At 42.7% G+C, this 27,583-nt stretch overlaps 1 protein-coding gene across 1 annotated transcript in view; it reads right to left on the bottom strand.

Moving 5' to 3' along the window:
* Window positions 1-27,583, bottom strand: part of LOC142450165 (adhesion G protein-coupled receptor E3-like) — a 41,996-nt gene that overhangs the window by 4,824 nt on the left and 9,589 nt on the right. Inside the window, 7 exon segments of the mRNA XM_075551824.1 lie at window positions 17,665-17,687; window positions 17,690-17,771; window positions 21,816-21,984; window positions 22,777-22,868; window positions 24,162-24,228; window positions 25,402-25,637; window positions 25,919-26,116. Of these exon segments, the coding sequence (XP_075407939.1) occupies window positions 17,665-17,687; window positions 17,690-17,771; window positions 21,816-21,984; window positions 22,777-22,868; window positions 24,162-24,228; window positions 25,402-25,637; window positions 25,919-26,116 (867 nt within the window).

Raw genomic sequence — 27,583 nt, 5'->3', positions numbered from 1 at the left:
TGATTCTTGGACACTTACTCCTAGTGGGAAGAAAGTGCATCCAGCTCACTGTCGTGCAGTCAGTTCTGACTCAGAGTGACCTGTGGGGTAGAGCAGAACTCCACAGAGCTTCCCCAGGCTGGGATCTTTATAAAACAAACTGCCAACGCTTTCTCTCATCCATCAGCTGGTGACTTGAGACCTCAAACCGCTGAAATTTAGTTAGCAACTGTGTTCATTTGGTTTTGTGTCAACGTGGTTGGAGCAGGATTCTTAGCAGTTAGCAATTGGTGTTTCCCCCTGATGTGACCGAACCTAAACAACTCCATGATGGAATTTACTGTGAGCAGCAAAGCAGATGTAAGAGCATTAGGGAGGAGACAGTCTCATTACCCAGGGCATTGTTCTGCTGTAATTGAAAGAAAGTTTCCTTGGGGTGTGATCTTCTCATATTTAAGCAGATTTAGTGGGAAGATTTGCCACTCATTCCTTACTGGATCTGGATCCTACATCTGTCTCTGACCCTGGTACTTTGGTCCTGAGCCAACAGCCTGCTATATTCCCTGACAATCTGGGAGCTATTTGGCCTACCATAATGAATGCCTACTTGGATTTTTTTTTACTCTTCAGTCAGAAGCCTGGCCTGTTGACCTGTTGCCTCTACCTCCACTAGCCTGTGGCCTTCCTGCTACTGGGTGGTTTTCTTGCTTCCTGGTTGACCAACCACAGCAGTCCCTGGATCATGGTAAGTCTCCAGTTTACCATCTGACCTATAGATTTGACCCAATTGTACTTACTCACTTCTCTAGTAGTGTGAGGCATTCCCTTGATATATTTCTCTACCCACCTATATTAATATACAGATATAGATAGAGATATATCGGTAAGAAGAATAGTATGTATAAGGGAATTGCTCACACTTGTAGAAGTGTGATATAGATAGATAGATAAATTGATGGATGGATAGATATATAGATACAGTTATCAAGACATCATTGGTCTTGTTTCCACTGATAATGCATTCTACCACACAAGATAGGTGCTTACTTTCTGTGTCACCAGTGTTCTATTGGCCGCTGAATGGTAGTTGAGGGGTAACACAAGAGATCTTATATCATACACTCCCATTTATACAAAATATTCCAATCACCAATAATTATCCATGCTTCTTAATTGCATGTTTATCCATTGCAGACTGGAAGCATTGGCAGAATTCTTCAAATTCTTCATCACTAGCTATCCTGGTTCATGTATAAATTGGATTATTAGTTGTATTGTTTGAAGTCCTTGAAGAGGGATAAATATAAGCCTATCACAGATAGCATTGCACTTTAAGATACACTTTGTTCTATTAAATTGGTATTCCAGGATGCACACCTTCCGGACACAATTGCTAAAGATTTGTGCATAAGCAAATATGGTGAAGAAAGCTGATGGTGCCTGGCTATCAAAAGATATAGCACCTGAGGTCTTAAAGGCTCAAAGATTTTTTTTAAAAAAAATGGTCATCTAGCTCAGAAGCAACAAGGCCCACATGGAAGAAACACACCAGCCTGTGTGACCATGAGCTGTTGAAGGGATCAGGTATCAAGCATCAAGGAACAAAAAGGCATACCATTGAAAAGGTGGGTGAGTGCAGAGTGGGGACTCAAAGCCCATTGGTAGCCAACCTGAGGGTTGTGGGGAGGAGATGAACCAGTCAGGGTACAAGTTAGCAACTATGAAACATATAACTTTCCTCTAGTTGTTAAATGCTTCCTCCCCCACACTATCATGATACCAATTCTATCTTACAAATCTGACTAGACCAGAAGATGTACATAGGTACAGATAGGAACTGGAAACACAAGGAATCCAGGACAAATGACTCCTTCAGGACCAGTGGTGAGAGTGGCGATGCCTGGAGGGTGGAGAGAATGTGGGGTAAAAAGGGGGAACTGATTACAAGAATCTATGTACAGCCTCCTCCCTTGGGGAGTGAAAGTAGAGAAGAAGGTGGCGGGGGGGAGACATAGGACAGTTTAATATATGACAAAATAATAATAATTTATGAATGATGAAGGGTTCATGAGGTAGGGGGAGAGAGGAAGTAGGGGGAAAATGAGCAGCAGATATTAAGGGTTCAAGTAGAAGGCAAATGTTTTGAAAATGATGATGGCAACAGTGGACAGTGTGGACATTGGTATAAATTATGAAAATAATAATAATATACAGTTCATGATGGTGGGAACTTGGGGGAGGGATGGAAAAATAGGAGCTGATAACAAGGGCTCAAGTAGTAAGAAATGCTTTGAAAAGAATGATGGCGACATGTGTACAAATGCGCTTGATAAAATTAATACACAAATTGTTATAAGAGCTGTAAGAGTCCCCTATAATATGATTTATATTAAAAAGAAAGGAAGATATATCCTTCCCACCAATGAATTCAACACCTTTCCTCTTGATTGCATCATCCGGCAGAGTAAACCATAGTATTTTCTGGTTTTAAATGGCACCATTCAGCTCCATAATGTATAGGATTTTGATCTTTGTGCATTCCATTTCATTTTTTGTGACTTCCAATTTTCCTAGATTCCTACTTCATACATTCCAAGTTCTGATTGTTAAGGTATTTTTGCAGATATATGAGCCGTGCCCCATCAGCCAATGAAGATCTTGAAGACTACTCTGCAGCGTGGACACCGTCCCTGGCAATGTAGACGACTCTGCTTGGAGAAGGAAGCTCTCCCTCTGTCATGTTCTGAGTGCCCTCTGACCTGAGAGGTTCATCTTCTGACACTCTGTCTGACAAAGCTCTCCTTCTGTTCATTAGACCTTCAGTGTCTGACCGTGTCCTGATGTTGTGTGTAAGGGGTTTAGTGGTCAGTTCCTCTGAAGTGGACAGCTGCTTCCTTCCTTGTGTTCTCTTCTCAGTTTGGAAGCTCCCCTGAGAGAAACCTGTTCAGTTTGGCTTTTGAAATTTCAGTGACATGTCTTCCAGCAACACACAAGCCACCAACCACAGTATGGTAAACAAGTGGTAGTAGTCCATTTGAGGGACATGATTATCCCTTTATTGGGAACATTATAAATCATCCACCTAGGCTATGTGATAATTATATTGATAATATATTAATTTAGCTAATGTAGTAGAATTAGCTTTTGGACCAAAATACATAGTTTGATAGATTGGTGACCTCTACAGATAAAATAATCAAGTGATTGGACAATATCTTTGCAAAAATTAGGTTTTGACACAGGTCAATCAATCATGCTCATTCAAAAAAGAAGAATTGTGCCTGCTACTTGCTGCCCTGTTGCACTTCCTTTGCGTTTCACTCCACTGCATGTGGGACAGACCAGGGACACTTTCCACACAGTGTCTCCAGTGCTGTCTCCTGTAATGCTATGGGTCAGTGAGGGAATGTTGTATCTCTTAGTGGGGCTGGTCCAATGGCCCTCTCTGTTCATTGGCTGCTCTGAGCAAGGATGTCATCCTTGCGGCTTTGTGTGGGAAATGATGAGGTTCTCTCTCTTTCTCTCTCTGTTAATTTCTTCCCTGTTGTCTAGACAGACCCACCTCTCTCCCCAGGCTATATATTCAATGCTGTCCCCTGTAGTTCCTTATTTTGTTCAAGGGGTCAACATGGTTTGGCTCCAGCCCCATTGTCTTCTCTATTAGTTCACTGCTCCATGCCAGTGTATTGCTCTCGATGCTTGGTGCTCTGGGATGGGGTCTAGTCCCTCTCTCCCTTTCCTGTGGAGACATAAACAAAATCCACCCCATGGGTGTATAACTGCCCTGTTCTCCATCACCCAATTTTTCGTCTTTCCCCTTCTTTTCAGTTGGCCGCCATATGCATCCCTGAATTAGGTCAGACTCTGGCAAAATGCCTGGACCTTGACCTGGGATTTATGCATTAAGTAGCTTAGCCACTGTGCCAGTTGTGTATTTTGAGCTTTCTTCAGTGGACTCATGTTGTGCTTGTCCTTTTGTGCTTGGCTGGCTTTGCTCACCGTAATTTTCTCCAACTCTTCTCATGAGGCAATGTGCTTCATGTGTTCATTGCTGCGTTTTAGGGCTGCATAATGCTCCATTGTATACATTCTAGAGTTTTTTTTAATCCATTCATCTGTTGATGGAAATTTAGATTGTTTCTAGGTCTTCTTGATTGTGAACTGTGCCATGATGAACATTGGAGTGCAGATTCCTAGTCTTGGTCTGTTCCTTACTTCTTCTATGTATATGCCAAGTGGAGGGATTGCTGGATCATATAGTAGCTCAATTTCTATTTGTTTTAGGTGTCGCCAGCTCGATTTCCATAGTGCCTGCATGTATTTCCAGGACCACCAGCAGTGGGTGCGAGTTTCTATCTCACCACACCCTCTCCAGCACTGTTGCTTTCTGATTTTTTTTAATTGGGCTATCTTTTAGGGTATTTGGTGCTATCTCATAGTTGTCTTAATTTGCATTTGTCTTATGGCTAATGAGCAGGAACATTTTCTCATGTGTTTATTGGCCATTCAAATTTCCACCCTTATGGAATTTTTGTTCAAATCTTTTGCCCACTTCTCCAGTGGCTTTTGGTTGTTGTTGTGGGCTAGCAGAATATTGTATATTTTAGTAATAAGCCCTTTGTCTGATGTGTCATTGCTAAAGATGTTTTCCCAGTCTTTGGGATCTCCTATTATTCTCTTGGTGAAGTCATTTGATGTGCACAGGTGTGTTATCTTCAGTATATCCCACTTGTCAATTTGAGTCTCCTCTGTGTTTGCACCCTTCCCTCTTTTCAAATAACCTGGGCCTTCCCTGCACCAGAGTTCTTAGGTTTGTCCCAATTCCTTTATTGATGGCCCTAATAGTGTGGAGATTTACTTGGAGATCTGTGATCCACCTCCACTTTATTCTTGTGCATGGAGTGAGGTGAGGGTCTCGCTTCATTTTTAAACAGGTTGATATCCATTTTCCCAGCACCATTTGTTGAAGAGGGAGTCCAATTCCCATTTGATATTTTAGGGGCCCTTATCAAAGATCAGTTGTCTGTATACTGGTTTTTATTTTTGGATTTTCTGTTCTTTCCCACTGGTCTGAGTATCTGTCATTATACCAATACCACACTGTTTGACCACTGTGACTGTCTACGTGTTAAAGTCTGGTAAAGCAAGCCCTCTGACTTTGTCCTGCTTCTTCAGGATTTCTTTGATAATTCTGGGCGTCTTTCCTCTGGTGGATACATAATTTGGTGTCAATTTGAGTATTAAGAGTGTAGTGGTGAAGTCTAGTCTGCAGTAGGGTCTTAGCCAATGAGGTCTCTGTGTGGGCATGGCTTTCTCCTGAGAATTCTGGGAAGCTCTGGATTTCCTCCTTGGTGGAAGGAGACTTCTCTGCTCACTCGCTTGGTGATGCTCTACTGACAAGACACATGGAAGTACGCTTATAGACTCTGTGCCTGGGGAACTGAAGGAGCCCTGTGGAGACCTGTTTGAACACCGAGTTGTTTCTATCATCACTGGCTCCAAAAGACTTTCTACCAACTGGCCTGTGATCATCCTACATTTGGTGTCATTGCATGTGTTTTGTGAGTCTAAAGATGACTTCATAGATTAGTATCAGACATATGAGATAATATTGAACTTATGGGCTTAGACTGGTCTGGATTGGGATGTTTTCTCAATATTCAACTGCTCTTGTATATAAACCTCTTTCTTATACACATATGTGTGTTTGTGGATTTATTTCTCTATTCTACCCAGACCAACACATTCCCTCACCATATGAAGTTGGTAGTCAGTTTTTCTATTCCTTGAAAAAAGATGTTGGTATTTGTATCAGGATAGTATTAAATTTATATAGTGCTTTGGGTAGGGTAGATATCTTTACTATATTGAGTCTTCTGATCCACAAGGAAGGACTATACTTCCATTTGTGGAGGTAACTTTTGTTTTCTTGTAATCGCGTTTTGTAGTTTTCCTCATAAAAATATTTTTGTTGTTGTTAAGTTTATCCCTAGATACTTCAATTTGTGTTTACAACCTTTTAGCTCTCCTCTTCCATGGTCTTTTCTAGTATATATAGCAATCCAATAGACTTCTGTTTGTTGATCTTGTACCCTGCCTCTCTGCCATATTCCTCTATCACTTCCAGCACTTCCCTTGTGTAGATTTTGGGGTTTTCAATATATGAAATCATATCATCTGTGAATGATAGCTTCATCTCTTCTTTCCCCAGTTGAATTCCTTTAATATCTTTCCTTTTACTTATGCTGTTAGCTAGGACTTCCAGTATGATGTTGAATTACAAAAAGGGTAAGTGGCATCCTGTCTGCTCCCCCTTTTCAGTGGGATTGTTTTAATCTTTTCTCCATTCACTAATACATGGTTGTTGGTATGACTTACATTCTTTTTTTAAAAAAAAACATTTTATTAGGGGTTCACAGAACTCTGATCACAATGCATACATATACATCCATCAATTGTACAAAGCACATCTGTACATTCTTTGCCCTAATCATTTTCTTTTTTTCTTTTCTTTTTTTACATTTTATTAGGGGCTCATACAACTCTTATCACAATCCATATATATACATACATCAATTGTATAAAGCACATCCGCACATTCCCTGCCCCAATCATTCTCAAAGCATTTGCTCTCCACTTAAGCCCTTTGCATCAGGTTCTCTTTTTTTCCCCTCCCTCCCCGCTCCCCCCTCCCCCACGAGCCCTTGGTAATTTATACATTGTTATCTTGGGTATGACTTGCATTCTATTGAAGAATTTTTCTTCCATTCATCTCGTCTTAAATGTCTTACACAGGAATGAGTCTTGGATGTTGTCATATGCTTGTTCTATAGCTACAGATATTATCAGGTGGTTCTTATCCTTTTCCATGTCAGTGTGGTCAATCATGTTTATGGACCTTTGAAATATGAACCGTCCCTGCATCTCTGGAATGACTCCCACTTGGTCACAATGAATTATTCATTTTATATACTTTTGTATTCTATTGGCCACTATTTTGGCAAGGAGGTTTGCATTGGTGTTCACTAGAGATATTGGTATGTAGTTCTCAATTCTTGTGGGCTCCTTGCCCGCTTTAGGTATCAGTGTTACACTAGCTTCATAGAAAGTGCTCGGAAATGTGCCATCCCTTTCTGTGTTCTGGAAGAGATTGTGTAGGATTGGTGTCAGCTCTTCCCTGAATGCTTGGTAAAATTCTCCTGAGAATCCATCTGGCCCATGGGAATTTTTTAGTTGGTAGTCCCTAGAGAACCTTATCTATTTCTTCTATTGTATGGCCTGTTGAGGTTCCCGATGTTTATCTGGGATAAGCTGGAGAGGGATAGTTTTTCCAGGCATTTGTCCATGTCATCCAAGTTGTTAAATTCATTGGAGTACAGGCCTTCATAGTACAGTGTAATTAACCTCTTAATTTCATTAGGGTCCATTGTCAATTCCCTTGTTTCATTTTTCTTTCTTTCTTTTTCTTTTTTTTAAGTTGTTAAGGATTTTATTTTAATTGGATACACAATTAACATTCATGGAAGCAGCAGTCAAGGAATCAAGCAATGTCTTACATTGGACCAATCTTCTGCCTAAGAACTATTTTAAGCAGTAAAGAGCAAAGATGTCATGTTGAGAACTAATGCGTACTCGATCCAAGTCGTGGTGTTTTCATATACCTAATATGCATGCAAAAACGGGACAATGAATAAGAAAACTACATTTGAATTATCTTGTGAAGAATATGGAAAGTGCTATGGACTGCCAGAAGAACAAAACAATTCTGTTTTAAAAGAAGTATAGCCAGAAAGCACCTAGGAAGCGACAGAGGCAAGACTTTGTCTCATGTACTTCGAACATGTTGCTATCAAGGCAGGACCAGTCCCTGGAAAAGGACATCACGCTTGGTAAGCTAGAGGTCGAGAAAAGAGATGGAGACCTCAGTGACACATCAGCAGCTACAATCACATGAATATAACAATTTCAAAGAAGGTACAGGACCAGACAAGGTTTAATTCTGTGGCACATAGAAGTGCTAGGAATTGGAGCCTACTCAACAACAGCTCTAAGGAAAAACAGCTCCAAGGAAGATCCCGTAGTGAATAACCACTTGGCTAAAAGTCAAGGAAGAATAATAAAGAAGGAAGGTTATTAGTACCTGCTGAGCCTTCATAACCAGTTGTGCTAACAAAGTCTGTCCAGTTTTACCTGCATTTCCGCTATTGCCTTCTATTTAACACATGGTATTATATCATTTGTTTTTTATTTCAAGGTGACCATTACTACACTGGTTCAAATTGAACAACATTCTATTTCTCACAAATAACTTCAAATTGCTTTTTCTCAGTTCAATAAAGCCCTTTGAATTTTAATCTTATTTTCTTCCTTTTTTAAAAAATTTAATCTTATTTTCCAGGGCATTTTACAAACTTGTACAGGAAGTACCATATCAGTCTCCATACAAATGAACTTTTATCATCTGGACTCTTCTTCATTCTTGCTGTCTTGCTTGAACATAAATGTTGGTAATGAATTCAGTAAAATTCACAGACATTACATGATTAGGTGATTAAAATATATAATAGTGCATAACTACCTTTACTTTTTTCCCCAATGGGTATATTCTTTATTATATTTTCTAATTCATCATTTTGAAACCTCCAGCACATAACACGATTAGTTAAATCAGTATGCAAATATTTTGTGAACTATGCTAACCATTAAAAAGTACTTAGAGTATTTATGATTGATACGGGTAATACAAAAAGATACGCTTGCTGCTGAACACAGGATGGAAAGAAACAATTATCAGAGTAATAGGAAAAGAACAACAAAAAACAGTTTCTAGCATTTATCTTGCGGGTTTGTGCTATAGACCATATATGCTGAACACCTGGCAAAATGCTTTTGATACATGAATAGAGTTAGTGCTCATATAAATTCCTGGGAGATTTCTTTGAACTTGCCAAAAGTCACAGTGCAAATGGTAAAGCCAGGCTATCACAAATGTGAGCAGTCTGACTTAAGAGTCTACTACCTTATCCTTCTATAACTTTAGGAAGATTGATCCTTGTTATTATTTTTTAATAATATTATTTTTAAAAATTTTTAAAAATCATTTTATTTGGGGCTCGCACTACTTTTTAAAATCATTTTATTATGAGCTAGTATAACTCTTATCACAATCCATACACACACATCCATTGTTTCAAGCACATTTGTACATTTGTTGCCATCATCATTCTTAAAACATTTGCCTTCTGCTTGAGACCTTGGTATCAGTCCCTCATTTTTCCCTCCTTCCCCACTCCCCCTCCCTCATGAACCCTTGATAATTTATAAATTATTATTATTTTGTCATATCTTACACTGTCTGATGTCTCCCTTCACCCACTTTTGTCCATCCCCCAGGGAGAAAGTTATATGTAGATCCTTGTAGTTGGTTCTCCCTTTACCTCACCCTCCCTCCACCCTCCAGGTATTGTCACTCTCAGCACCGGTCCTGAAGGGATCCCTGTCCTGGATTACCTATGTTTCCAGTTCCTATCTGTACCAGTGTATATCCTCTTGTCTAGCCAGATTTTTAAGGTATAATTGGGATCACGATACTGTGTGTGTGTGTGTGTGTGTGTGTGTGTGTTGGGGGGGGAATTGAATAACTAGAGGAAAGTTGCTTGTTTCATTAATGCTACACTGAACACTGACTGGCTTGTCTCCTCCCCATGATCCTTCTGTAAGGGGATGTCCAGTTGCCTTCAGATGGGTTTTGGGTCCCCAATCTGAACTCCCCCTCATTCACAATTTGATTTTTTTTGTTGTTCTTTGATGCCTGATAACTGATTCCTTCAACACCTCGTGATCACACAGGCTGGTGTGCTTCTTCCATGTGTGCTTTGTTGCTTCTGAGCTAGATGACCGCTTGTTTACCTTCAAGATAAGATCCCAAATACTATATCTTTTGATAGCTGGGCACCATCAGTTTTCTTCACCACTTTGGCTTATGCACCCATTTGTCTTCAGTGATCATGTCAGAAAGATGAGCATCGTGGAATGCCAGTTTAGTATAACAAAGTATTCTTGAATTGAGGGAGTACATGAGAGGAGGTCCACTGTCCTTAATGCTAAACCTATAAACCTATAAAACTATACACATAGATCTATATCCCCATCCTCATATATAAATATATTTACATATGTGCATGCCTTTATTTAGGCCTCTACAAATGCCCTTTGCCTCCTAGTTCTTTCCTCTATTTGCTTTTACTTTCGTCCTGTCCCACTATCATGCTCAGCCTTCATTTGGGTTTCAGTAATTCTTCTTGGTTACATTACCCTTGATGACATCCTACCAGGCCCCCCACACCCTCATCACCACCTATTTGGATCACTTGTTGTTCCCTTGTCCCTGGGTTTGTTAACACCACTACCTTTCCCTCAACCTCCCCCTCTCCCACTTCCCCCTGGAACCATTGGTACCGTTGTTTTCTCCTCAAACATTTGTACATTTGTTGTCATCATCATTCTCAAAACATTTGCTTTCTACTTGAGCCCTTGGTAGCAGCTCCCCATTTTTCCCCTTCCTCATGAATCCTTGATAATTTATAAATTATTATTATTATGTCATATCTTACACTTACCGACATCTCCCTTCACTCACTTTTCTTTCTTTTTTTTTTTTTTTTGGTTTGTTTTGTTTTTAAAGAAAGATTTATTTGGCAAGTTTCATTTAGCACAATAAACCTAAAAAGTAAATCACAGAATAATGAGATTTCAATCATGGCCTCAGAATGTCATATAAACACCAAAACCAAAATCCTAAGAGTATTTGTATTGTATCTAATTTTTCCTATAAACTTAAAAAAAGCCCAAACACTTAAATTTACATGCCTTGCAGATTATTAATGAAACTAGAATTAAAACATGCCACCTGTTTCACTTTTTAATTGTAGACACAGCTCCTATGCTTGAGTTTTGTTTACAAAAAAAGGCATGCCTTTCAACGTGCACTCAGTGTTCAATGGCATGTGGTCTCCGAGCGACATCTAACACACCTGAACTGCTTTCACCTGCATACGCTACTGCTTAGGCTCATTTTACAACTCACAAAAAGCTGAAACTTGCTTAACAGTTAGAGTTTACTCAGACGTGGTTGTTACACCTAGATGCATGTTTTGCGTTCAAAAACAATCCTTATTTCCATTTAGAGTAAGCACAAATCACAAGCTTGTACTGTGAAACTATTAAACTGACCACAAGTCAGCGATCAGGATTACAATTCCCACCCACCACTCCTACTGGACATGCTAGACATCCCTTCCTTTCCTCCCATCAAGACACAGCTTCCATGACTATAGTAGCTGCTATTCACAGTGGCAGTGGGTTTGGGCTTACAATTCCCACCCACCACTCCTACTGGACATGCTAGACATCCCTTCCTTTCCTCCCATCGAGACACAGCTTCCATGACTGTAGTAGCTGCTATTCACAGTGGCAGTGGGTTTGGTGGCCGTCAAGTCTACTTGGACCCATCCTGACCCTGTGAATCCATCTGACTCTGACTCTGTGATTCGTCCTGACTCTGTGAGTCCATCTGACTCTGACTCTGTGAGTCGTCCTGACTGTGAGTCCATCTGACTCTGACTCTGTGAGTCGTCCTGACTCTGTGACTCTGTGAGTGGTCCTGACTGTGAGTTCATCTGAATATATGACTCTGTGAGTGGTCCTGACTCTATGACTCTGTGAGTCTGTGAGTCGTCCTGACTCTGTGAGTCCATCTTTACAAGATCAGAGAGCACCACCTTTCTCCAGAGGAGCCGTTGGTTAGCAAATCAGTTCATTGCCTCTCTCTCTCTCTCTCTCTCTCTCTCTTTCTCTCTCTCTCTCTCTCTCTCTCTCTCTCTCTCTCTCTCTCTCTCTCTCTCTTTCTCTCTCTCTCTCTCTCTCCGTTTTACACCACTCCCTCTACACACACCCATGACAGGGCTGAACAAATTTTGTGGGAAAATAGAATTAAAGCATGTCAAACTGAAAACCAATTCCCTCTCTATTTATTCATTCATGTATTCCTACTATGTGACTGTAAGTTGCGCCATGGGGACAGCTCAGTCTCAGGAGTGACGAGTGTCTAAAGGATACAGTGCCCAAAGTCTCTATGAGATCAGTAAGCCCAGATTATTAAGAAAGTAATTGTGAATTTCATTCCACCTTTGTCTCTTACTTTACCCAGAACCTCCTCTTGTGATTCTATTTGGTCTGGAGGGGGACCTGGGCCCCGTCTAGTTCTTCTGGCCTCAACCTTATGGAGCATGAGGTTTGTGCAATTGGTTAGTCATAATATTTTTCAAGTGTCCCACATATGTCTAAATCTACATTTATATATTTACTGTATATATCATATAGTACCAGATTTTATATCTATAGTTTGTACGTATCTAATCTATCTGTTGAATTGTCAGTCTATCAATCTCTCGGTCATGTATCTATCATGTGTGTGTATCTGTGTGTGTGTGTGTGTGTGTGTGCGTGTATGGGTACGAAGAGTGTATATGGCCTGAATATAAGAAAATATTTACTACATGATCTTTTACCAAAAAAATTGCTGACTACTTTTAGGATGGATAAATGGCACTGGAACAAGGACATGGACGGGGAAGAAGCTCAGGAGAGAGAGGGAACAATCACTGGTAAAGGCCTCCAAAAACATCAGACAGGGTGGGATCTCAGCACGGATGCAGGAAGAGGGCCTTAGGAAGGGAGGAGCCCTTGGCCCTTGTGGAGAGCAGGGCAGGAGGGCCATGTGGACGGGTGGGGGAAGTAAGCAAGGATGGCTATGAGTGTGAATGCATTTATAAGGGAAATCAGGACGTTGAATTTCTGATTGCTGGTGGTCATTTTTCTCTTTGAAGTAGAAGTCTTTTGCCTTACATCAAGTGAACGGTGATGAGAACTGAGGAAGGAGGGGACATTTGGAAGTCCTCGTGTGGGAAGTTGACTAGGGATAGGATCCGAGATCCCCAGGGGGCACGGAAGGTTTTGTTAGAGCAAGAATTTGTGTTGATTCCAAGATGAAGGATCTTGGGGTCTCATTTACCTGGAGGAAAGGAAGAATGGAGAAGAGACAGGGTTGGTTTGCTCATAAGAAAGGATGCTTTGGGCTTCGAGCAGCAGATGCCTTAACTCAAAATGTCTTAATAATGGTCATCTCGCGTAGCATAAAGTCCAAGGCTTAGTTCAGCAACACAGCAATGTCCTAAAGCCTCAGATTATTCTAGTCTTTCTGTTCTTTCTTCTTTCATTTTCCCAATATGTCTTACTTCCATTTATCTTATTGCTCTATGAGAGCATCCCAGAATAGGAAATCCTGGGCTGCTCCTTGGTTTTATCTTTGTCTTTCTCAACTGAAGAAATATTTTTCAGCAGATGTATCTTGTATCTCATTGGCTAGAGCTTGTCCAGATGTTCACCTTCAAGACATCTACAGAAAAATGGAAAATCACCACGGTTAGCTTAAACCAAAGTCACATGTAACATATGGCAAATCTGCTGCACAAAACCTAGTGAAAATGTTCAAGAGCAAAGATGCCTCTGTGAGGACTAAGCTGTGCCTGCCCCAGGCCTGGGTGTTTTCAATCTCCTCGTATGCACGTGAACGTTAGACAGTGACTAAGGAAGACCAGAGAAAAGTGAATGCACTTGAATTACGGTTGGGTGAAGAACATGGAGAGTATCACAGACTGTCAGCAGAGCAAACAAATCTAATTCCGAAGAAGAAGTACAGCCAGAGTGGCGGTAGCCTTGGAAGTGAGGACAGCGAGCCTTTAGGGCATATATTTTGGACATGTGATCAGAGGGAAGCAGCGTCTGGAAGAGGACACCATGCTGGTAAAGGAGAGGATTAGTGAGCAAGACGACTAGGAGTGATGGACACAGTAGGTGCAACATTGTGCTCGCACAGCCATTGTGAGGACAGCGCACTATGGACAAGGGTTCCATTCTGCTGGACATTCACTAGAAGGCAGAGTCAATGGGATGACTCACAGCACCAGCTTAAACCGGGATTACTCAACCTCAACACTGTTGGTGTTTGGCGATGAATACTTGCTTGTGGCTGGGAGATGGTCCACATTGTAGAATGTATAACAGCACCCCTGGCTGTCCCACTGGATGGAACATTGATCAACTCGATGCCAGTCAGACCACCATTCCCAGTCATGGCAACAAAACAGCTCAATGCCAAATGTCCTTGTGTATTTTCCCTGTGGGCAAATCACGTCCCATTGATAACTGATGGCTTAGACCAATCTCAGTGGACCCTTTTGGCCCAGGCACTTTCCTGTCCCACCTAGGAGACTAATCAGGGTGGCTGCCAAGGTGACAATCTGCAGTGCTTGCCATTGTCAGATTGAACTGAATGGCTGTAAGTGATGCTGAAGATGTAGCGTGGTCCGAAGGTAGGAAACGGAATCAGAAAAGGAAGCAAAGAAGGTGGACATATAGCAGTGAGTTCCTTGCAGTGGTGGATCATGTGATCTAGGGTGAGTAAGAGAGGAGGTGAAGTCAAGAGGAAGCTTATAATTTGGGTGAAATTGATAGTTCAAGGGGCTGGATGAGCCTGCAGAACACGTTTAGGAGAAACGTCAGAGCGCAAAGAAAGCCTGAGCGGTGGGCTTCCTATGTTACAAAAAGATGAAATATTCACAATGATCCAGGTTCAGCATTGCCTGAGCACAACCTGCAGTGGGAGCCTGCAGCGGAGAACAAACTTCTATGGAGGTAAAGATCGACTATTTCCATCATGCCTGATATGTATAGTGAATTCATTCATTCATTCATTCTTCATAGCTCCAATTTAGGACTTCCCTCCAGGAGTTTATGACTCACTGTCTGGCCCTTTCCCAGAAAAGCATAATTTTTACCTTACGTGTTGCCTGTTTACACAGCTGACTTTCCTTCTATATCAAGTTTCCAGAGGAACAGAGCCAGGAAATTAGACAAAGGTCAAGTTTGCCTATAGAGAAGGAGAAAGGATTCCGCTAACTCTTTATTCACAGACTCTGCCTAGACAAACAAAAAACCCTTAAGAGATTCTTTTAATTAAAGCTCATGTATCTATTAAAAGGAGACTCATAGTTTTTTAATATATCCCCTTTCAAAGATATACTCATCTCTGAGTTTCCCAAGGTGAAGCAAACCTAAAAAAGAAACTTCCTTATTTCTTTGTGGAGAACCAGCGTGTCAGTGGAGAGTGGGCAGTTTGGGGAGTGATTGTGGATTATCGGGGGGATTTTTATCAGCTACAGTCACTTGTTAGCATCTCTGACAATTTCACCCTAATTGAGAAGCACTAAGTCCGATAGTCATAAATGAAATTGTCTGATAACCTGACAGGATCTCAACCTTTTCTCCTGGCACCTCTTCCCCATGGTCCTCATGGACTCATAATGAACGCATGGTCCCTCTGCTGCAGCAGTCCAGTGCTAGCTCCTAGCTGAGAAGCCAGCGGTTGAGTCAGCAGTGACAGTGTCAGAAAGGAGCCGGTGAGCTGCTGCCGTCAACACCGAAGCCTGGAAAACCGTCCAGAGCTCCCAGAGTGTCTGTCCTACAGTGTTGCTGTGAGTTATAACAGCTGGATGCTGCACAAAACAATGACTTTCTTTTTCATTTATTAAATGATCATTTTATTGGGCGCTCTTACAAATCTTATTACCATCCACACATCGATTGCTTCAGGCATGCTTGTACCTATGTCGCCATCATTCCTTTCCAGACATTTACTTTCTATTGAGTCCTTGGAATCAGCTCCTCCTTTAATCTCCCCCTCCCCCCCACCCTCATGACCCCTTGATAGATTATAAATTATTATTATTTTCATATCTCACACTGACCTCTGTCTCCCTTCCCCCATGTTTAATGTTGTTCTACCCCCTGGAGGGGGTGTATGATTATGTGCTAATCATTTCAATCAGCTCCCCTTTTCTACCCTTCTTGCCCCTACTACCTCCTACCCTTCTAGTAATGCTGTTTGCCCTCCTATTCCTGGATTCCATGTGTCGTGACCTCCCATCTTTTTTCTATACCTGTGTTCATGTTCCGGTCTAGTCTGAATTGAGAAACAGACCTGGGGTCATGACAGTGTGTGTGTGGGGTGGGGGTGGGGGGTGGAAAGCCTCAAGGAACCAGAGGAATAGTGTGTGTTTCATCTATGCTTTACTGCACCCTGGTTGACTCATCCCTTCCCTGTGGCCCCTCTATGAGGGAATGTTCCATTGTCTACAGATGGGCTTTGGGTCTCTGCACTGATCTCTCTCATTCTCAACAATATGTTTTGGTTTGTTAGCTTGTTGTGTGTCTTCTGACGCCTGTTACCTGGTCCTGATGCCTCCTCATGACTGTACTGGCTGCTGTGCTTCTTCCATGTAGGCTTGTTGCATCTCTGCTGGATGGCTGCTTGTTTAACTTCAAGCCTTTAAGACCCCAGATGCTGTGTCTTTTAATAGCCAGGCACCATCTGCCTTCTTCACATTTGCTTATGCACCCATTTCGTTTTCAGCAATTGTGCCAGGAGGGTGAGCATCTCAGAAGGTCAATTTGTTAGAACAAAGTGTTCTTGCATTGAGGGAAGTTATGAGCAGAGGTCCAAAGTCCACCCACTACCTCAGTGTATTGTCATATACAATGCTGTCATAAGTACATAAGCCAATACCTATATTTTTTGTGGATTATGTATTTACATATAAAGCAACCACTTTCTAAAGAAGGAATAGATGTTGCCACAAAATGACATCAATGTAGCTTTTCACTGCTGAGTAAAATCAATTCACCAATTATCTTAAGAAACATCGAAAGTGGTTGATTAGACTTCTCCATGTGCACAAAGTATTCTATGGTGAGCAACTGCGGTGAGCATATACTCAGAACACAGGAAATCAAGCTTTTTGAAAATTTTGGCAATGTTATGACCTTTTCTGTGGAGATTTTATGGATTTGGACATTTGGAGCTCTTCTTGCTCATTCACACATACCTTGTTTGAGGTATTGTATGTTTTCTCCCCAAAGGGCAAATAAGAAAAAAAATAAGATGTCTCTTTCAGAGCAGGCTGAAAAGTCATCCCTTGGTACATGGAGTTTGAGTTAGCTCAATGGCCGAGTGGACAAATACAAGCAACAGTTCCAGTGGGGTCCCCTTTCTAAGAGGGCTATTTCTTCTCAGGAAATCCTCACTGTTTGCTGCATGCTTCCCCTCTATGTAAGTAGAACATCTGTGATGGGATCCCTTTCCATGATATCCACTGCCTCCCCTGGGCTCACGCCCACCTTTCTACAGGATACTGGGGGTCTGGAGAAGAGTATTTTTATGCTCTGCTACCTCTAGGCTTAAAAACCCCTCCCTGTGGGGGGTCTACTTTAAATGGACACCGCACAGTGTTGGTCATCTTTTACCTCTGTCTCTTTGTATCATGGAGACGTAAACACAAGTCAGCATACTGTTACTTAGCATAAGTACAAGGGAAGTACTGGTAGTTAGTGACCCAGGAGACTAACTGAGCATCTCCATGGTAACAGTGAGAATGACCGACCAGGGAGGTGTTCAGGACAAGAATATAACTCTCCCTTTTCCCCTTTGTGAGAGGGGCTCAGTACTGAGAGACAACATCAGAGGCACCAAAGGGGTGAAACACTAAGCTAAGTCACAAGTCCTCTTACCTTGCTGGGTTTGGAGTCAGGGCAGCTCTGCTGGAAAGTGTGTTGATCTCCATCTCAGACTTGGATTCCACGATCCTGCTAAACCACCCTCGGTACTGTTTCCAGACCTAGAGCATCAAGGGAAACACCCACAGGGTCTCCATTAACAGTGGTGAAGAGGAAAGAAGCCAGCGAGTCAAAAAGAGAAGAGACTTATTATTTAAAAACCCGACTTTTATTATATTACATAAAGACCCCTGAGTGGTGTGAACTGTTTGGGCTGGGCTGCTCCCTGAAAAACTGGGGTTTGACCCCCCCAGAAGTTCTTCTGAGGAAAGACAAGTTTGCTTCCAGAAAGATTATAGCCAAGAAAACCCCATGGAGCTAGATTCTACCCTTCCACTCAGGGCTTTTCAGGAATCCGAGTGGACTCCGCAGCAATAGTTTTTTATTGGTTTCATATTATATAATACAAAAATATATAAAAATATATAAAAATTATAAAATATAAAAAAATCTATAAAACATGCAGATGAAAAGTAGGAAAGCAGAAGCCATATGTCGTAGACGCCACTGGGTTGGCTCCAACCCACAGTGAACTTCTACACAACAGAACAGCACACCGTGCGGCCCTGCTCCATGCTCACAATGGTTCCTCTTCCCGAGCCCGCTGCTGCAGCCGCAGTGTCTATCCATCTCCCTGAGGGCCTTTCTCCTCTTCACTGCCCCTCTCCCCAACCCTACGTGATCTCCTTCTCCAGGGACCGCTCCCTCCTGACAATATGTCCAAAGTATGTAAGGTGAAGGGTTGCCATCCTTGCCTCTAAGGAGCCCTCTGGCCATATTTCTTCCAAGACAGTTCGGTTTGTCCTTTTAGCAGTCCATGGGACTTTCAATATTCACCTCCAGCACCACAGTTCAAACGCACCGATTCTTCTTCAGTCTCCTGTATCCAGTGTTCAACTTTCACATGTATATGAGGCGATGGAAAATACCATGGCTTGGGCCAGGAACACCTCAGTCCTCAAAGTAAAATGCTTGCTTTTCAATACTCCAGAGAGGTCCTGTGTAACAGATTTACACAATGTCACACATCTTTTGATCTCTTGAGTGTTGCTTCTTATGAACAATGATCGTGACACAATCCATGACAACGTCAAACCTTTCACTAGTGACCACAATGGTCCAGTTGTGAGTTTGTTGGCCTGTTTTGCATGGAGTTGTCATCCATACTGTGGATTTCACATTGAGGCTGCGATCCTGGAGCTTCATCAGCAAGTGCTTCCAGTGCTGTAAGGTTGTGATGAGTTGGAATGGACTTGATGACGATGAGCATTTTTGAGTGCCAAGAGGTAGATTTTGGGGGACACTTGGAACAAGGTGGTGCTGGGGCTATGAGGGAGAAGAAAATGTCTGGGAAAAGAAAGGTGTCTGTCCTTTCAGGCTGTCTGAGATGTGTCTGTCCTTTCAGGCTGTCTGAGGAAATTGAATAAAGTTGTATAAAACATTAAAGAGAAAAAAGGAACTTGAGTGCTTTTATGTTTCTTTTGGTTGCTGGATGATGTTTATTTGGCCCCTCTACCTCCTGGTTGGGGCTGTGTGAATCCCCGCTTCATAAGGTTTCAGTCTTTATAACATGATTTTTAATAGTTGCATTGTACCAGGTTCTGTACAACACACTCATAGCAACACTAAAGACAGAGTCGAACTGTCCTTTAGTGTTGCTATGAGTTTGTAGTTTTTCAAGACTGTAATCTTCATGGAAGCAGACTATCACATGTTTCCTCCATGGAGAAGTTGGTGCATTCCAATCACCACTTAACCACTGCGCCTCCAGCGTTCTGTTCTCATTCTGCAGAAGTTGCGTAATATAATGAAATTTAAGTTGAGGTGTGCCTAGGAAATCAATAGTATACATTGGTGTTCCATTTTCCTTAGGGGTTAAATTTCAGAGCCAGCATGTTGTCCAATTGATCTGGGCCTGCCCCTCAGGAAGGAACTATGTTTTTAGGAGCCTGATCCCAATGAGTCCAAACAGTAAGTATTTCATGAGTGTTGGAACTTATCTTTGCTTTCTGTTATTTGCTGCAGACAAATGAATAGGCCACCCGTTAGCCACATAGAACTGGAAATAAAAATACACATCTTTAAAACCTAACTGCTTCCGCGATGTGATGCCTTAGAAAGTGGAAGAAACTGAGGGAAGAGAAGGAGTAAGTCTTTTGCATAGTGCTCCCTCAGGTGTGTACACTGATGGAGAAGAGCTGCTTGCACGTTTCTTTGGCTGCACATGTAAGGTATTGCTGCTTGTAAAGACATGCATGAGTGGATAGAAGGAGGCGTGGATAAATGGATAGGTATGTAATAATGTAAATATTTTGGAAAACCACCATCGCCTTCAGGTCAATTTTGACTCACAATGACCCTGTAGGGGGTTTCTGAGGCTCTAAATCAGGGGTCCTCAAACTACGGCCTGCGGGCCACATGTGACTCACTGAGGACATTTATCTGGTCCGCCGGGTGTTTTTCCCCCTTTTGTTTTTTTACTTCAAAATAAGATATGTGCAGCATGCATAGGAATTTGTTAATAGTTTTTTTTTTTTTTAACCATAGCCTGGCCCTCTAATGACTCTGAGGGACAGTGAACTGGCCCCTGTTGAAAGAGTTTGAGGAGCCCTGCTCTAAATCTTTACAGATGCAGAAAGTCGCACAAATATGGCACCTTGTTAATTATAGCGTCTTGGAGATTATGACACAACTTTGTTGCCTTTCTTTTATATTTGAAAGTAAAGATAATAAAATTCTGGGAATTAGCTTATTATATGATTTCACTATAGAACAAGTAGAATGTATTAGTTAGAAGATGATACCAACACTTGAAAATTTGTTTAAGAACTCATGTTACTGAAATGTTCAAAAGTTTATGCCCACACGATTAAATTGTATGATATGAGTTAAATGTTAGTACAACTGTTGAAATTGAATAATATGTCAATACAACCATTAAAATGATAAAACACACATTTAGTCGTTCTTCAGGTGTGAACTCATCATCCTGGCTGAATTTTCAGCAAAAAGTAGACAAGGGAACAATAATCCTAGGGAAGTATGTACACCTTAGAAATATCAACCACTTGAGATAGAAAAGGCAGCATTTTCCCAAGGACAAAGTTCAGAAGGGGTAGAAAATAAATAGTAATGGAAGCAGAAAACACAGGGAGGAAATGGAGTAAGTGATGTTACATCACGGGGACTGCAATCAATGACATGAAACAAATGGTATATGACACGTTGAATGGAAAACTGACATGCTCCGCCAACCTTAACCCAACTCATAATAAAATATCTCAAAAACTAGTTTTCTGAAAGTAAAAAAAGAATTCATGTTTAGTGCTGTGGTAAATTGCCTTATCGATCTTATTCCTTCACATTTCTGTAGCAGTGGTACACTTGTGTCCTAGCTGCATGGTGGGTGGAACGTTCTTGTCTTTTGGGTACTGAAAGACCCCTGGTGGCAGACGGGTTACCCATTGGGCTGCAGTCTGCATGGTCAGCAGTGAGAAAGCACCAGGAGCTCCATGGGAGAAAGAAAGGTTCTGAGACAGTGACAGTCTCAGAAACCCATCAGTGATGGCTCTGCGTCAGTATTGACTCTGTAGCAGTGAGTTTTGGGTTTGGTTGATTTGGGCTTGATCATGTGACTTGCTTTGGCCAACAAGATATGAGTAGAGGGGATGGAAGCAAAATATTGAAATGGCTGTCCCCAGTAGGGCCTGTCTCCTTGTAAGCTAAGCCAGGCCAAGCTCAGCCAAGATCAAGATTGAGCCCCAACCAACCTGTACACCCAAGAATGAGAACAGTAAAATACCTGTCATTTAAGCCATTGACATTTCGAAGATTCTTGTTACACAGCAAGAGTGATTATTACACATAGAAAAGCTGAAGGCAAGCACGACATTTCTTGATACAGCAATTAGTTACTTTCTGAACACATCTTACCATCAACAGCATCTTAAATTAGAAGGAAAACAGTAGCATCTTATAGAAAATAGTGCTTGCATACTTTTTTTCAAGCCCATTTTAAAATTTAGAGAACACAGCTTTAAGTGTTACATTGGTATCTGTAACTCCAAACTTTTATTAACTTTAAAGAAATAGAGGTCAATATTTACTTGCTGGCTGAGGAGGCAGTAGACCAGGAAGACGAAGACTCCTTGTAGGCTGTTGATGATGGTGAAGACGTAGGCCATGACCCGGGCAGCTGGGCCCACTTGCAGGATGCCCAGAAACCAGGTGCAGCCCAGAATGAAGAGCTGAGCTGTCGCTTTGAGTGTCAGCATCCTGAGTGGAGTCAGAAATGATGACGTAAAAAACCTAATACACTTAAACATTAGCTACGATTAGCTAATTATTGGCTGAGTTAAGATATTCTTCAGAAGCTCAATTCTTGGGATTCTTATAGAATTTAAGGGGTCATAATTGGTGTATTAACAGACCTGAGTTGGCTATTTTTTACAAAGAAAGAGCGCTCCTGTTGGGTAGCAGAAACTTCGGATTTTGACATTCCCTCCGCACTCCCCACCTTCTTTCCAGTGTTAAGTCCCTTCTACCTCTTAGTTTTATTAGAACACATAGTTTCCATGTGAGAGATGACTTTTCCTAGACTCCTTTGTAGTTAGGTGTCGCCATGAGACTAAGGTTGACTAAGGTGGCCTGTGCAATGTTCATGTCATCTCTGCCATGGATGAGATGCGGACAAAAACAGTACTCCGGGCTTTAGCAGAGCAACAGTTGGAAAGAACCCCCTGAGCGAGTCCCTGGCACCCTCTGTGAAGCCGTGTCCCTACCAGTTCAGAATACTCCCGTCTCGATTTGTAACATGAGAGTGAAAGAAGCTCCCATCTCACTCTTTTGGGGCCTCTTTGCCATAGTTGCTTAACCTGTATTCTCGTTTGTACAGCTTCTCATTAACTAGGACCGTGGGAGACTATAGTGGGAGACTATAATGACCTTGCTTGCCTCTGGCCTGGCTGTGGGGGGCGTGTGTGTCCGGAAATGGAGGAGGGAGAAGCATCGAGGAGGCTACATCAGAAAAGGGGTGCGGGGGGAGAAGTAGCATCTGTCTCATCTTACTTTGTGTTCTGGATGGTTGAGACTTCACTGTTGAGAGAGGAAAGCTTCCTGTGTAAAATCCACAGGACCAAGAGGAACAGTATGAAATTCACCTGCACGGGTGATAAAGAGCGCAGAAGGCAAGTTAGATCTGCACCATGTCAATTGGCAAACGTTTTCAGATGCATTTATAAAAACAAATACACAAACAACAAAGCAGTACAAAGACTTCTTATGTACAACCAATCACCTCATGGGATTTAGCTTCTTGATTTAGCAGCTTAGGGTCATATCGCAGTTCCAAGGGGGGCCACTTAGTTAACTGCTCTAATGGTGTGTTTAATGATCATGTTCTACATATCAGTCCCTTCGTGGTGCTTGTGGCCTTAAAAGCTCAAAAGAGGCCATCCAAGCTATAGTGCTCTCCCTGGTGGCACAGAGGTTAATGGTTGAGCTGCTCACCACAAGGTTAAGCCATTTGAATGCAACAGGCGCTCCAAGGGAGAAGGGCTTTCTACTCCCAGAAAGAGCTACAGCTTCAGAAACCCACTGGGGTGTTCGGTCCTATCCTATGTGGCTGTTTTGAGTCACCAGTGACTCTGTGGCAGTGAGTTCTGACTGAGCCACCTGGAGCAGCAGCAGATGAAGGTGAACTAGGGGTTGGAGATGGAACTGGACTGCAGATCTAATTGCCTTCGTGAGCGACCAGCTCCTTCGCCAAGAGGCCAGACTGAATGGTGCCCAGCTATCATTGCCAAACATTTTGATCAATGCTATCATTACCGAATAATCTTGATCGAAGGGAGGTGCTTGTGAGGGGGAAATGTAGAACAGAGTTTCACATTTGAAATGGAATCCACGCTTTCTGGAGCCACAGAGTGAATGAACTGAAACAATTCCCCAGAGATCATCTTTAAATCAAACTTATCCCCTGGGGTCTTCTTAAATCCAAGTAACAATTAATTTGAACTCTTGAAGAGTGTCCACCTTGAGTATTGAGCTCTTTTAAGAATTATCTATGTGGGGTCCAAATGACAGGAGTGGATCGGGAGATTAGGTGGGAAATTTGGGGGTCAGTGAGTTTAAGTTAGTGGGGGAGAAACATATCAGAAAACTAAGGGGGGCAGAGAATAGTTACATAATTTGAAAAATGCAGTCAACATCACTGAATTGTTCATGTGGAAATTATTGAATTGGTCTGTACACAGTGTATACACTGAAGTCTGGTGTATATTCTCAACAACAGCTAAAATATATTTTCATAGTACCATGTCCATAGTGAGTTCACACACTTGAACATGGGTTTGAATGGTAGTAGGTGGAAAATCATACCATATATTTGAGAACATTTGTGTCCCTGATACAGCCCTGCACCCAGAACGCGTGGAAGCCACATACTCACTCACACAGATAATGGCCAAGACAGGGCCAAGGAAACCCCAGATGAATCCTTGGTCCAGGTGTAGCCAGCAACTGGGAAAAACGAGAAAGTGACCAAGGAGAAATCAGAGACTGTGCATGAACTGAACCTAAAGTGACAACCTTCCCACGGCGGAGTACTGAAGACAGTGGTTCACACTCCCACGTGACAAAGTCAGCTGTTATCCAGGCAGCGCAGCTCACGGAGACCCATGGTGTCAGGGTGGGATGCTCCTCTACAAAGTCAGCTGTTATCCAGGCAGCACAGCTCACGGAGACCCATGGTGTCAGGGAGGGATGCTGCTCCACAGGGTTTCAACAGCTTACTTTTCAGAGGTACATCAGCAGGCCTTTTTTCCAAAATGCCACCAGGTACCGACTTTCCCTTCAGCAGCCGAGCCTGCTAACAGTTTGCACCATGCGGGGACTCAGTATCTGTACTGTGCTAAGTGTTGTGTGGTGAAGTCCTCGTGATGGATTGGCTTGTGTCACTTTATAGGTTGATGTTCCTCATTTCTATAAGTGTGAATGTGCCCTTCTTTGGAAACACGGACTTTGAAGATGTCACCAGTTAGCATAAAGCCTTTCTAGAGAAGCATGGACCTAATCCACTGTGAGCGGTGTCCTTATAAACAAGGAGAGAAGACACCGATGCGCCATGTGACAAAAGAGGCAGATATATTGATGTAGCTACAAGATATGCCAAGCATGGTCAGGAACCACCGGAAGCTGGGAAAAGCAAGAAAGGATCCTTTTCTAGGACTTTTGGGGAGAGTGCGGCCAATACCCTGATTTTGGCCTTCGGGCATTCAGAACTGCGAAACAGTGCATTTCTCTTATTAAAAGTTGCTCGCTTATTTGCAACAGCAACTTTAGAAAACTAATAGAGTCGTGTGAATTCTCATAGCAGCCATGAGAGGCTGGGCCAATGCGGGTAAATTATTATCCCTCTCTCTCACGTGAGGGGGCTGGGATTGAGAACTCAGGGCTTCAGAGCCTGGGAAGGACAGAGCTGAGATGTACATCAAACTCTTCCTTGAGGACCCCAATGGTGACCATCACCTGAGCTGCCCCCTTTGGGAAAGGGCTTAGGGCTTTTATAAAGGAGAATGTACATTGGAAATACACGTACAGTCCAGTGACCGTCATTAACACCACTCCCCAAAAGCTTCAGGCAATATAAGGAAATGTACAACTGTCCATAGCCCAGGGTGGAATTGCTTTTACCGGGCAGAAGTTCCATAAAGGTGAGGCTTGGACGCTGCAGAAATGGCCACAATCATGGCTGGGACTCCGTAGCCCACAGGGAACATGAGCTTCCTCATGAATCTGCTCACACTGGAGTAGTTGACCACCGTCAGGTTTCTCGCAGTGAGGAAGAGGTTCAGGCCCTCCAGTAGCATCCAGGTGAAGGCAGCCAGGTAGAGGTAATGTAAGGAACCAGCGATGATGGCGCACAACACCTAGGGGAGGAGGGAGAGTCATCAGGGGGGTCTATCATGGTGGGATGCAGCCCAAGAGCCTCTCTTTCACCTTGACATTGACCTTAGAACCCTTGACATTAGACCAAGGTCTTCAAAAGTAAAGGTTGTTGATAGTTAAAGCAAACATTTCCCACCTTGGCATGAACCTTTCCAACTCTCCCTGGACTGAGGAACGCTTACCAGGGCATCAAGAACAGCACGACTCCATGGGCCCTGCATCTCATGGACAGGACAGGGAGGCCTTTGGGACATTGCCGTACCTCAGACTCAGTTTGGTCAATCCCAGTGAGGAAGAGGAGGTGGGCCAGGAAGAGGCAGAGTGAGAGCTGCAGGTGGATGGAGGTGCTGGTGTTCTGGATGGCTTTGCACAGGAGGAAGGTGAGGGCTGCCAGGAGCAGGCAAAGCAGGGAGAGGCCCAGCCCCACGTAGGTGATCACAGTCAGCACAGGATCCTCCTCCTGGGAGCAAAAAGGCATTCGCATGTAGCCTCCTTGCTCTGAAATGATGGTTCCCCTCGTAGGATAACTCACTCAAAAAACCCACACCCCATCAAGTGCATTCTGACACATATCATCCTTATAGGACAGAGTAGAACTGCCCCTGTGAGTTTTGAAGGCTCTAAATAGCTATAGGAGCAGAAAGCCTCGTCTTTCTCCCTGGGAGTTGCTGGTAGTTTTGAACTGGTGATCCTTGGGTTAACGGCCAATGTGTAACCCACTGTGTATGCCACCAGGGCTCCTTGTCTCTCAGTGATGTATCCCAAACACAGCAGGGAAGCTTGATGATGGAGCGTGTGAGAAAAGTCTTTTGGACTAAATTTTGCTCCCGAAGAGATTTTGAAAGAAAGCCCTATGGAGTAGGACCATTCCATGATCCTCTCCAAGTTCCACCCATTTCTCAGCCACCTAGACTTGGACTTGCCAGAGCAAGCCAGAAGTGTCCCTGAAAGCTACACTCAAGTAATAACAGTTGAGAAACTGGTAGAAAAGTACTCCAGCAACCTTGCTCTCAGGTGAGATGACACTGTGGTGCATGGTCTGTTCTATGACCAGAGTGATTCAATGGGATGAGCCCAGTTACATAGGATGATGTTAAGTGTGTGTGTGTGTATACACACACATATATATGGATCAAGAGTTAAAATGGCTTTGCTAAGCTAAGAGCCAAACAAAAATCCGTCATAAGGTTGTGTACAAGAAACAATAGGTGCAAGTAGAATCAAAACTCTGGCAAGTTTTCCTTATCAGCACCAAGTAGCACTTGTCAGCAATACTTATCCGTAATACTTGGCAACATTCATCCAATTGAGCTTAGATTTCAGTGACCAAATTCCCCCAAACAAAAGGAAAACAAAATGTCATTAATGAGCCAAACAGTGTAACCTTCATTTTTGGGGGTGCCCTCTGTTTAGGAACAGCTCTCACACAATACATCCTGGTAACCCCAGCAGACTTACTGGTCAAAGCTTTTCTTTGACGGTGGTGACTTGCCCTTTCACACTCTCTCCACTTCCTTCGGCTCCATCTCTTCCCTTCTCTTTGGCTGATAGGGTCTGGGATCATTTCCCAGACAGACTACTTGCCCTCAAACTTACAAAAAATGGAAGTTTGTTGCTTTTGAGTCAATTTTGACTCATGAAACTCTAAAACCAACTCACTTCCTGTGGTAGTTGCATAATCTGGTGCCAATTTGAGACTATTAAGGGCAAATGGGTGGAATTTAGCCTGTCAATCAGGTCACAATACAGAGATAAATAGCTTGCTGGAGGCTGGGCACACAGACTCTTTGCTTGATATTCCTGCTGCCATGACACATGGAGCTATGCTAGCGCCATGGAGTTGGAGGAGCCACGAAGACCCACACCAGCACTGAGATGCTAATACTGCCAATGGATCCACAAGACCTTCCACCCACTGGCCTGTGAT

The sequence above is a fragment of the Tenrec ecaudatus genome, chromosome 1 (genome assembly GCF_050624435.1).
Source record: "Tenrec ecaudatus isolate mTenEca1 chromosome 1, mTenEca1.hap1, whole genome shotgun sequence".
Taxonomy (NCBI): domain Eukaryota; kingdom Metazoa; phylum Chordata; class Mammalia; order Afrosoricida; family Tenrecidae; genus Tenrec; species Tenrec ecaudatus.
This window is presented reverse-complemented; position numbering and strand designations above follow the sequence as displayed.